Source organism: Papio anubis, chromosome 16 (assembly GCF_008728515.1).
Source record: "Papio anubis isolate 15944 chromosome 16, Panubis1.0, whole genome shotgun sequence".
Lineage (NCBI taxonomy): Eukaryota > Metazoa > Chordata > Mammalia > Primates > Cercopithecidae > Papio > Papio anubis.
Window position 1 is genome coordinate 13201510 of NC_044991.1, and position 12027 is coordinate 13213536.

At 59.8% G+C, this 12027-nt stretch overlaps 1 protein-coding gene across 1 annotated transcript in view; it reads left to right on the forward strand.

Annotated features, from left to right (window-relative positions):
* The window catches only part of CARD10 (caspase recruitment domain family member 10), a 30017-nt gene extending 19808 nt beyond the window's left edge, over positions 1–10209 (forward strand). Inside the window, exons 12-20 of the mRNA XM_021921527.2 lie at positions 3072–3231; positions 3657–3768; positions 4215–4458; positions 4635–4704; positions 6000–6102; positions 7384–7542; positions 7637–7752; positions 8320–8432; positions 9184–10209. Coding sequence (XP_021777219.1) covers positions 3072–3231; positions 3657–3768; positions 4215–4458; positions 4635–4704; positions 6000–6102; positions 7384–7542; positions 7637–7752; positions 8320–8432; positions 9184–9418 — 1312 coding nt within the window. The 3' untranslated portion in view covers positions 9419–10209. The remainder of the gene's footprint in view (positions 1–3071; positions 3232–3656; positions 3769–4214; positions 4459–4634; positions 4705–5999; positions 6103–7383; positions 7543–7636; positions 7753–8319; positions 8433–9183) is intronic.
* The last annotated feature ends 1818 nt before the right edge of the window (positions 10210–12027 follow it).

Below are 12027 nucleotides of genomic sequence, written 5' to 3' on the forward strand. Positions count from 1 at the left end.
ATTGCCTGGCTCCATGGCCTCCTAGCTGTGCCATTCTTGGCAGGTTAACTTTCCTGTGCCTCAGTTTCCCTTATCTCAACCATCGGGTTGTCAGGAGGATTGACTGAAGTGATCTGTGTGGCATGCTTCAGTCTAAGCATCAGGTCCCTGACCTGGTACCAAGCAGGCATGCAGACTACTCAGACATCTTCCCACGGGGCCCTGGGGGACACTCATTGAGGCCATGTGGCCCGTCACTGCTCAGAGCTGGCAGAGCTGGCAGACTTGCCCCATTCCTGTCTGTCTGTGACCTGACCTGACTCGGGGCGGGTGGCCGGGAGCGAGTGGCTGGGGACACCGTGCTTCCTAGCACCCCACAGGCAGCCAGCTGGTCAGCCAGTCCCAGGAGCGGGGAGCAGGTAGCCCCTCTCCCTGCTATGTTATTTCTCTACCCTCCTGCTGAGGCGGGGGGGCGGGGCGGCTGGGAGGGACCCTATCTGGACCCTGCTCCCGGCAAGCCCCCAGGTGGGCTCTGCAGACTCCGAGGATGCTGGGAGTGGGTATTCCCGATCTGCGGGGTCTCAGAGAAGTCACTGGTCCTTTGAGGAGGTTTGCAAGGGTGTCCTGGAGGAGGGGGTGCCTGAGCTGGGTCTTCAGGGATCTGTAGGAGTTGTCAAGAAGAGCCTGAAAAACCTATGGTCAAGGCTGGGGTCAGCCTTGATACTTGCATTGCAGAGGGGAGGGGTGTGGGGGAGGGAGCGAGTAGAGGTGAGTGGGGTGGGTGGGGTTGGCGGAAGAGCCTGGGTGCTGGCTGCTCACTGGGCTCTGGTCTGGGGAGGCCGTGCTGGTCAGTTGTCTGTGGGTTTGAAACAGGTGGGGAAACTGAGGCGAGAGAGGTGATTTGTTATGAATTACACCTGGTGCCAGTCAATGTCTAGTTTTGACAGAGCACTTAGTGTCTGCTGGGCCCTATTCTGAGAGCTGCCCATGTCTAAACTCAGCGAGTAGCCAGGGAGGTGGGTGGAGCTGAGGCTCAGCGGCTGAGCGGCCTGGCCATTTGACCCCAGAGTTCCTGCTGGCGCCCTGCGTGCTGTGCTTCTCAGACCATCTGACCACAACCCACAGTGAGAGAAACCTGGTACACACGCCTGGAACAAAAAGGTCATGAGATAATAATTGGATTTTCCTGGGGTGGGGGATAGCCTTGTACTTTCTATTCCATCGCATTATCTAGCTGTGCCAGTCACAACCCAGTGAATGTCACCACCCACTAAGGGCCAGGCCTGCAGTTTGGAGGCCCCAGAGCTCTCTGGTTTCCCCCTCTCCCTGCATTATCTTTTATTCATGTGCCCCCCCCGCCCACACCCACAGAGGGCAAGGGGTGCCACTGTCAGCCTTGTGTTATGCATGCGGTAACTGATGCTCAGCAACCGGCTCATTTGCCCAGGCTAGGGTACAGTTTGCCCTGGGGTTTGAAGCGGACCGTGTGCTCCAGCCACACACCCAGGGCCAGCATAGCCATGCCGGGTCTCAGGCCTGCCACCTTTCCATGCCACCTCGATGCAGCCAGGACATGAGCACTGAATGATGCCTCCCACGCCTGCATCTGCCCAGCCCCTCGGCCTGGCTCTGTGTCTTACCTGAGGGGGCAGGGCTGTTCCCCAGCGGTGCTGATTGGGTGAAGGTCCTTGCAGCCTCGCCCTCCCCAGGCTGGCAGCAGGGGGCAGTGCAGCTGTGTCTGGGCTGCAGCTCCTGGGTGGATGTAGATGCTTTGCCCTGCTGCCTCTCCAGCCAGCACACCTGCTGACCTTGGTCTCCTCACCTCCTCCAGGCCAAGGTGTCTGGCAGGGGACTTTGGGTCCATTTGTCTCTGAGCCTGGCCACAAGGCCTCACCTTTTCTCATCCAGGGACAGGCAGAACCCTACCATGAAGGGGATTTTGGTGATGTCTTAACTGTCAGTGGTCCCCCTGCCCATGGGAGGAAAACCAGACACCTCTGTTCCACGCCCTCCAAAGGGTGGCTCCAGCTTGCCTTTCCTGGGAGCTGCTTCCCAGGATGTAAAATGAGAATTAGGACAAGGAGCTCAGCATAGTGTCTGGTGCATGGAAAGCACCCAGGAAGTGTTCGCTGCTATTGTTGTTATTAAATTCTTCCACACATTGTGTGTTCTGTTCTCTACACCTTTGCTTTGATATATTCCTTCAGCCTGGAACTCCGTTTCCTCCATCTGTCACCAAAGTGCGTCTATTCTTCACCAGTGTGTAGCCCAGGTACTTCTTCCGTGGGAAGCCTCTCTTTGCTTCTATGGCTGGTTGTAACCACCTTCAGATCTGTGCCACGTGCTAATGGCGACCTCCCTCCTCAGACTGTGAGCATAACAAGCGTTTTTTTTTGAGACAGAGTATCACTCTTGTTGCCCAGGCTGGAGTGCAGTGGCACGGTCTCGGCTCACTGCAACCTCTGCCTCCTGGGTTCAAGCAATTCTTCTGCCTCAGCCTCCCGAGTAGCTGGAATTACAGGCACCTGCCACCACGCCTCCCTAATTTTTTTGTATTTTTAGTAGAGATGGGGTTTCACTATGTTGGCCAGGCTGGTCTCGAACTCCTGACCTCGTGATCCACCTGCCTTGGCCTCCCAAAGTGCTGAGATTACAGGCGTGAGCCACCGTGCCCGGCTGTATAACAAGCTTTTATTAGTCATCTGCTATGTGCCAGACACTGGGTTTGGTGCCAGGGATACAGAGCATAACAGTATAGAAGTTTGGTCCTGGAGGCGTTCGTTCTGATGAAGGAAACGAAAGGGCCGTGGCAAGGCAAAGTTGGAGTGCTCCTGTGGCAGGCTCCACTGCACCGTGTGCCCAGGTTCAGGGGAGAGGCCACTTGTGATTTGAGCTTTGAAGGATGGTCAACATTTCCCAGGTGGAAAAGGCAAGGAAGGGCATTCCAGGCAGAGGGCACAGAAGATGGAGAAGCCTGGGGGTGGCAGTCATGGCATACTTGGGAAATGGAATCGCTGTGGTTTTCCAAGAATGCTGAACTGAATCCAAGTACTGACTGGACTCTAATTCTCGTCTCCTTTCTCCCTTCTCAGGTCTCTGGCTATTCGGGTGTCTGGCCGGAGCCCCCCAGGGGGCCCAGAGCCGCAGGACAAGGGACCAGATGGACTGTCGTTTTATGGGGACAGATGGTCTGGGGCTGTGGTGCGCAGGGTGCTGTCTGGGCCTGGGTCCGCCAGGATGGAACCAAGAGAGGTGAGGCCCCGCCTCCTGAGCTGGGGGGCGGGGTCAGTGCTTTGGCCCGGGCTGGACACCGCCTAGTTGGTGGATCAAGATCACTGGGCGGAGCTTCTGGGGATTGGCCAAAGCAGAAGCAGGCTGTGATTAGCTGCGGTTGCCCGCTCAGCCAGGGTTAATTGAAGTCTGATTGGGCAGGGACTGGGAGGCGGAGCCAACTGACAGCACGTTACATCCCTGCACTTCAAGTCGGATGAGCTGGGTGGGTTGGGGAGTCCTGTGGATGAGGGTGGGTCTGACTGGGCTGGGCATGGCAGTTTCTGAGGGGGCACTATCTGAGTTGTGAGGCATGATCACCCCCACACCCGGTCTTCCTCCAGTCCCTGGGCTGCTCTGCTCTCAGAGTCTCACTTCTTTCCCTCCCTGCCTGGGTTTTCTCCCAGCAAAGGGTGGAAGCTGCTGGTCTGGAGGGGGCGTGCCTGGAAGCCGAGGCCCAGCAGAGAACCTTGCTCTGGAACCAGGGATCCACCCTCCCCTCCCTGATGGACTCGAAGGGTAAGTCTGGCTTGGGAGTTGGAGCTGATGGTCCTAGAGGGGTCCTCTAACCCGTGGTGCATGGGGGCAGGGGGATCAAGGACCTGAGAAGGGACCAGCCTTGTCCCAATTGCCCTTCTCCTGTCTCCCCCGCTGCTGACACCTCTTTCTGTCTGTCCTTGTGCCCTTTCTCTCTGTCTCCCTCTGTAAGCAGCTTACAGAAAGGAGCACTGCATTAGGAGTCCAGAGACCTGGGTTTGAGTCCTGGCTCTCCTCCTAGAAGGCACTGACCTTGGGCAAGTCCCTGCTCCCTCTGGACCTAAGTCTCTCATTCTAAGAAGGGGAAGGTGAAGTCCTGGGAGCTCAGGCCTTGAGAGGGCCATGACTATGGCCCCACCGAGGCCGATCCTGGACCTCACCATCCTCCCCTCGTCCTCCTTGTTGCCCCTTGCTCCATCCATGCCCAGCCTGCCAGTCCTTCCACGAGGCCCTAGAAGCCTGGGCAAAGGGGCCAAGTGCCGAGCCCTTCTACATTCGTGCCAACCTCACCCTGCCTGAGAGGGCAGATCCCCATGCCCTTTGTGTGAAAGCCCAAGAGATCCTTCGGCTGATGGACCCGGCTTACAAGCGGAGGCAGGAATGGTTCTGCACCCGGGTTGACCCCCTCACTCTGCGGGACCTGGACCGGGGCACCGTACCCAATTATCAGAGGTGATGCAGAGCCAGGAGCTGGGGATGGGGTCCTCCTGGGAGCCAAGGCTCAGATGGGGGTGCTCTCCCTCCTCCTGCAGTCCCTCACCATCCTCTGGGACAGGGCGGGGGATTCAAGGAGAAGAGATGCGGTGCTTTCCTTCTTCCTACACACATGATGTCACTCTGTCCCACAGAGCCCAGCAGCTCCTAGAAGTTCAGGAGAAATGCCTGCCCTCCAGCCGGCACCGAGGCCCCCGCAGTAATGTGAGCACAGCTGGGCGGGAAGTGGGTGGGGGGGCCCCAAGGGTGGAGCCCAAAAGAGAGCTAGCAGGCTCTGTTCTCTGGCAACCTAGGAAGACACTCCCTCCCTCCTTCCCTGGTGATTTAATTGGTCATCTACTATGTGCCCAGCAAACAGAACAGCAGAGCTCACCATCCGGGGTAGTTTAGAGATGAAATGAGGTAAAGTGTGCCTAGTACTCAGGAGTACCCCTAGCACATTTGACAGGCCGGGGGCGGTGGCTCACGCCTATAATCCCAGCACTTTGGGAGGCTGAGGCGGGCGGATCACAAGGTCAGGAGATCGAGACCATCCTGGCTAACACGGTGAAACCCCGTCTCTACTAAAAATACGAAAACAAAATTAGCCGGACGTGGTGGTGGGCACCTGTAGTCCCAGCTACTTGGGAGGCTGAGGCGGGAGAATAGTGTGAACCTGGGAGGCGGAGCTTGCAGTGAGCCGAGATCGCGCCACTGCACTCCAGCCTGGGCGACAGGGCGAAATTCCATCTCAGAAAAACCCAAAACACAAAAAACAGCAGTCACGTACCCTTTTCCAACGCCTGGATGGTGGCTGGGCTACATGGCCAGCCCTGCTGTGCACAAGGGCAAGTGAGGCTCAGAGCCATCAGATAAAGGAAGAGCAGGTCCCCAGCCAGGCAACCTGCATTCGACCCCAGCTCTGCCACTATCAGTTGTGTGACTGGACAATCACCTGAGCCTTCCTTGAGGCTGTTTCCCTATCTGTAAAATGCAGGGGTTGCACTGCCTCTCAGGCTGTGTGCATGGCGGGAGATGGCCTCCGTGAGTTATTGCCCCTCAAGGGCTCAGTGAGTGAGTGTCATGTCGTAGGCATTCGAGACCTGTCAGATGTCGTTATTGGTTTCATTAATGTTCCTACCAAGGTCACATTGCTAATTCATTGGAAGAGACCCTAAAGTTTGCCTCATATGTGACATTTGGTTCCTCTTGGTCTCTGAGCCTCAGTCTCCCCATCTGTAACTTGGGGGTTAGACCTAAGGCTCCTCCACCGGGCTCAGACGGGCTGGTTTCCTGGGGCCACAGGGATGGTTGCTATCTGCCTGGGGGACTGCGCTGGGCCGGGGAGGGGCAGGAGAGGGCCTGGTTGAGGAGGACATCTTTGCTGACCCAGGCTCTTCCGGCAAGCCTGGACCACAGTGGCTGTGGGGTCCACTCTGCCAGGGGTCCCGTTTCCTCCTCTCTCCCTGAGCGGGCGGGGCTGAGCTCTCAGATGCTCCTCTCTCCCTGCACCCTCCCAGCTGAAGAAGAGAGCCCTGGACCAACTGCGGTTGGTGAGGCCGAAGCCCATGGGGGCGCCCGCAGGGGACTCCCCGGAGCAGCTGCTGCTGGAGCCCTGTGCAGGTGAGTGCGGGGAGGCAAAGCTGTATCCGTGTTGCTCCCGGTGTCCAGGGATATGTGCAGCTGGGTGTCCTTTAGCTTGGGTGGCCTCTTTGGCCTGGAAGGGCCTATTGTGAGGGTTCCAACAGGGGTGGGGGTCATGCTGGTGACCTGAGAGACAAGACCACCCTGCTGCCATGGTGATCGCCAAGGTTGAGGGAGACCCTGCGGGGAGGGGCATGTAGGCGTGACTGTGACCGTGGGTTCAGACAAACATGGGCCTGTTCTTGTCTGGCAGAGTGTGTGTAGTGGTAGGTGCTGTGAGGACCCAGGGGGGTTCCCGGAGGCAGTAGGGTGAGGTCTCAGGCCAGACAGGGAGAAGGGGCTGTGGGAGCTCAGATGAGGGACTGGCAAATCTGGGCAAGAGGAGCGGGTAGTCAGGGAAGACTTCCTGGAAGAGAGGGAGTTTCCGCTGGGGCCTTCAGAGATAAAGAGGAGTTCGTTCCAGGCAGAAGGCACAGAGGCATGGCTGTGTGTGGTGTGTTTGGAGGGTCTTGGGTACAGCAGGTGAGTATTGAGCACCAGCTCCGTCAGGCATTGGGGGTGTGACTGTCCCTGCCCTCATGGAGCTTGCCGTCTAACTCGGGGATAGGGGGTCAGATAATCCCACCTGTGAACACAATTAGAGAGTGTGAGGTGTGCAGTGGAGGAGAACTGGGGGCCATGGGACACATGCCAGGGGCCCTGCTGTCTGGGGACCAGGGAAGGTGTGACCTAGGCTCTGAAGGGAGGGCAAGGGTTAACTGGACTGAGTGGCGCGGGGGTGGGGCTTTGGGCAGCCTCAGGTCATGCAAAGGCCCTGTGGTTGGAGGCAGCTGAAGGGAGAGTGGAGGTGGTGGTGTGGGATCAGTGGCTGGCAGCCTCCCCAGGCTCTCAGGCAGGACTGCGTCACCTGCGTGGGGGCTGTGGTTTTTATTCCTGAGAATCTGGGAAGTCACTGGTGTGCTGAAAGCAAGGGAGTTAACATGATCTGATTTGCTTTTTAAAGCCTCTATTGCTGCTGGGTGGAGAATGACCTGTAGGGGGCAGGGATGAGGCAGACAATCAGGGAGGAGCCTACTGCCACCGTGGGTCCTACTAAGGGAGTGTGTGTGTGTGTGTGTGTGTGTGTGTGTGTGTGTGTGTAGGAGGAGCAGCAGCAGGACTTAGGAAGGGATGGGTGGCGGTGTGGGTTTTGGGGTATCAAGGAGCTGGTATGCTGCCTGCCTGTGCCCTTATCTCTTCCGCGCCCCTCCCCTGCCACAGAGCCAGAGCGGAGCCTCAGACCCTACAGTTTGGTGCGGCCGCTGCTGGTGTCTGCCCTGCGGCCCGTGGTGCTGTTGCCTGAGTGCCTGGCGCCCCGGCTCATCCGCAACTTGCTAGACCTGCCCAGCTCCAGGCTGGACTTCCAAGTGTGCCCAGCGGGTGAGACTGTGTGCCGTGGAGGGGAGGGCTGGGGGGCCCTCTGGGCAGCTGGGCCCACGGACCCTTCATCTCTCCCTCTCCACTCCCTGTGCAGAGAGCCTCTCCGGGGAGGAACTGTGCCCATCCTCAGCACCTGGAGCCCCCAAGGCTCAGCCTGCCACCCCTGGGCTGGGCAGCAGGATCCGGGCCATCCAGGAGTCTGTTGGGAAGGTGGGTGCTGAGGGCTGGTCTGGGGTGCTCAGAGAGGTGGCCCAGAGCGGGAGCTGCTGTTCTGGGCTTGAGCGCCGGCATCTGAGTGCGGGCCATGCTCTTGCTGCTCACTGGCAGGGTGGCCCTGGGCAAGTCCTTTCCCTCCTGTGGCCCTCAGTTTCCTCACCTGTGGCCTGGGTGTGTGGGGCAGTTGACTGCATGTGGGCCCCCCTTGAGGTGTCCGGCTGACACAGCTCACCTACACGTCCTTGTCGCTGAACTTGCCACTCTCCTGGGAGCTGGCGGTCGGCTGTCGGGTGGAGGGTGGTGGGTGGGTTTGGGTCGACTTCATCTTCTGGGTGGGGAGGTCTGGGTCCTGAGGGGGAGGTCTGTATCTCCAGGTTGCGCCATGAGCCCAGGCTTCTTGTCTGTCCTGTTGGGCTCCTTCCTCGTTGCCAGGGTCCCTCTGGGTGGGGAGGCAGGACTTGCATCTGGGAAGGCGGTGATAGGGGACCCTTCTGGGAGCAGAGCATGGGAGGCTGATGTCTCTGGCCCGAGAGTACAGTGTAGCCTCGATCCTCCAAGCAGAAGCACTGCCTGCTGGAGCTGGGCGCTCGGGGTGTGCGGGAGCTGGTGCAGAACGAGATCTACCCCATCGTCATCCATGTGGAGGTGACTGAGAAGAATGTCCGGGAAGTCAGGTGAGGCAGGTGGGCGGGTGGGGCAGCGGGCAGGGCACTCAGACCCCAGAGCTTGCGCCTTGAGGATGTCTCTCTCCCTCCCCTCTCTCTCTCTCTCCCCCACTCTCTCCCTCCCTCCACCCTCCCCCTCCTTCTCCCCTACCCCTCTGTCTCCCTCCCCACCTCTCTCTCCCTCCCCACCCTCCCTCCCCCTCCCTCTCTCCTCTCTCTCCCCTCTCTCCTTCTCCCCTACCCCTCCCTCCCTCCCCCATCTCATTCTCCCCTACCCCTCTCTCCCTCCCCCATCTCATTCTCCCCTACCCCTCTCTCTCCCTCCTCCTCCTTCCCCCTCCCTCCCCCTCTCTCCCTCCCTCTCCCTCCCCTTTCTCTCTCCCCCATCTCTCTCCCTTCCCGCTCTTTCTTCCCTACCCCTCTCTCCCTACCCCCTCTCTCCCCCATCTCTCTCCCTCCCCCTCCTTCTTCCCTACCCCTCTCTCTCCCTCCCCCCTTTCCCCCTCCCCGTCTCCTCCCCTACCCCTCTTTCCCTTCCCCCTCCCCCTCGCTCCTCCCTTCCTCCCCCTCTTCTCCCCTACCCCTTTCTCTCCCTTCCCCCCACCTCTCTCTCTCTCTCTCTATCTCCATCTGCCATCTGTCTCTCTTGAGTTGTCCGTCTTCTCTCTCTGACTCTTCCCCCTTTTTCCGTCCCTCTCTCCCTGTCTCTGTGTCCGTCTTGGTCCCCCACTTTGACCACCTCCCACTCCTCTCTCGGCAGGGGTCTGCTGGGCCGGCCAGGCTGGCGGGACTCAGAGCTGCTGAGGCAGTGCCGTGGCTCGGAGCAGGTGCTCTGGGGGCTGCCCTGCTCCTGGGTGCAGGTGCCCGCCCATGAGTGGGGCCACGCAGAGGAGCTGGCCAAGGTGGTGCGTGGCCGCATCCTGCAGGAGCAGGCCCGCCTCGTGTGGGTGGAGCGCGGCAGCAGCAGAGGCTGCCCCGGCAGCAGTGAGGCCTGAGGTTCATCTGATACCTGCAGCTTCTTCCCAAGTCAGGGGGGACCCTGGTGTCTGCGGTGCAGCTGGGCCCTCCCACCCTGAGCCTTCCTAGACCCTTGGACTCTCAGACACAGGGCCCTTGGCTCTGGCATCTCACCCCCAAGACTGTCTCTGGCCCTGCCGAGCCTGCAGGAGCCCCGGGACAGAGCGCCCATTCCCCTCTACTTGCTGCTCTGGGCCTCCCCACATGTCCCGGGGTCTCCACATTCCCACTAGTGGGTCTCACATGTGTGTCTGTGTCTTCTCCTTAAACACTCACCCTGGAGTCTGTTCTCACACCTGTGCACAGGTTTGCACACTCAAGTTCTCACGGGCAGGCTCAGGTCTGTCCCGCTGCCCTGGGCACGAGATCTCCCGAGGACCTGGGCCTGTTCTGCTCCCAGGAGCGCCGAGCCTGTTACCGCATGACTCCTGCCATCCAGCTCAGGTTCCTCATGGATTCAGCCATGCATGGGCTGGGGGCTTCCCTGGCCCACGGTGCCCCTCGTGTCTCCTCACGTGGGTGTCTGTGGTTCTCTCCTGTGTAAATGTCACGCCCCACCCCGTTTCATGTGGGCCCTAACACGCGTGCGCTCCTGGTGGGCACACGCAGGACCGTGCCTCACAGGGCCCACTCCCTGCCTATGCCTCCCTCTTGTGGGGCCGGGGAGGGCGGCTGCTCTGTCATGAGAATGTACGGCCCGTGGGTGATTAACGGGCCTTTTTCACTCAGAAGCTGCACATTGTGGAACATTAAACACTTTTGTCATAGATGCTGGTGGCCTTCTGCTCACTTGTATCCCTGGCCTGGGCCCCCGCCACTCTCCTCATTTGTCTCCCAGCTCAGGTGGATACCACCTTTCAGGTCCCCGCTTGCCCGTTGGGAGGGTCGGATTTCCCGCCTGCCTCTTCCCAGGGCCGCCTGCCATCTGTGCTGGCGTCACCTTACCTGCCCCTGAATGACCAGAGTAGGGCCCCACAGATGGGCCACCCCAGTGCTCAGCCCTGCACACAGCTGACCATCAGAGGAGTGTCCCCCGGAGTGGAGCACCAAAACTGGCAGGGTGTGGCCTCAGACTGAAGGGACCTGGCTGCTGAGCCCAGGAGCTCAAGAGCAAACCCTCGGTATGCACGCAAGTTCCTGAGACAGCTCTACTAGAGAGAGGATGGTTGCTCCCACTGGGAGCAATCCAGGCAGCCTTACTGGAGGAGGTGCCATTTGAGCTTGGGAGTTGGGATTCCTTCCTTCCAGAACCACTTATTGGACCTCTGTGTCCAAGTGCAGGTGACTGTCCTCAGCCACAGTGAGGAGCGTGGGCAGGCCCCTGGGGCTTAGGGTGTGGGTGTACTAACTACGTAGGGTAGCCTCAAGGGCAGAAGCTCGGAGGCAGCACAGGGGTTGGATCTGGCCACCTTGGATGGGGTCGGAAATGAGGTTGGGAAGGGTAAGTCCAGTGGTGGGGGGTTGGGAGCACAGGGGAGCTTCAGCTGTGCCCTGGAGGCTGTGGGAGCCTCTGGGGATGCGGGAGCAGGATTGTGGGAGTTGACGCAGAGAGGGCTGAGGCCGAAGGGGGGCAGGGGCAGTGGAGGAGAGAGGAGCAGACAGGAAGGAGGGGCTCTGTGGCCTCCAGGGATGGGTCTGGATCTCCATGTGTGACAAGAAAAACGCTTAAGAAGGGGTCAGGGCTGGGGATTTGGGGCGGTGGGTGGAGAAGGGAATGGAGAAGCTGAGAGAGGGGATTGGGGTGTGGATTCGGGGGCCACAGCTCCATCTTTAGTGGGAGGAGACAAGGAGTGGGTGTAGAGGAGAGGTGGTGAAGGTCTCAGAGACTGGACCACGCAGGATGACGGTGCCTGGGTATGGAGGCCAGGGTGGACGGTGGGCCCAGGCTGTCCCGGGAACCCAGAGAGGCTTTCCCAGGATGGAGTACAGGCTGCGCAGGGCACTGTAGTTTGGTTGAAAACCAAAGCTCTGGTCAGCCAGGTGACCCTGGCAACTCGGATGACCTCTCTGGGCCCAGGGCCCCACCCCGTGAAGTGGAGGCCAGGATGGTAGAGTGAGCGTGGAGGTATGGATTGGCCACGGCTCGGTAAGCACGTGTGGCTGGGGCTGAGCCATTGCTTGGGAAACAGCTCTTCCCACTCTCTCCACGACAGGGTGTCTTTAACAAGGTGCAGATTGGACCTTGAGGCCTGCCAGTCTGTCACCACTGGGGTAGGGGCTGGAGAGTTGGACCCTGAGTGGCAAAGGCAGTGCCGTGGGGGAAGGGCAGCCTCCCTGCATGGGAGTCAGTGGCAATGCCCCTTTCCACTCCAGGCCTTCCCAGGTGTTGACCCTCCCATCCCCCCAGCCTCGTCCTCTCTACCTCAGGCGGTGGCAGTGGGCTTTCAATGTACCCTTAGCTGTGCTTCTCTGCTCATCTGACACCTGCCTGGGCTGCTCTCCCTGCCTGAATCTTCCTGAACTTTGAAGCCTGGCTGAGATACTACCTCCATGAAGCCCACCACCAGGTCCTCCCAGCCCTTGGGACTTCTCCTGGGCCATGCCATGTTCTGCCTTGTGGCAGGACGAGGGCATCTGTGTGGCTGTC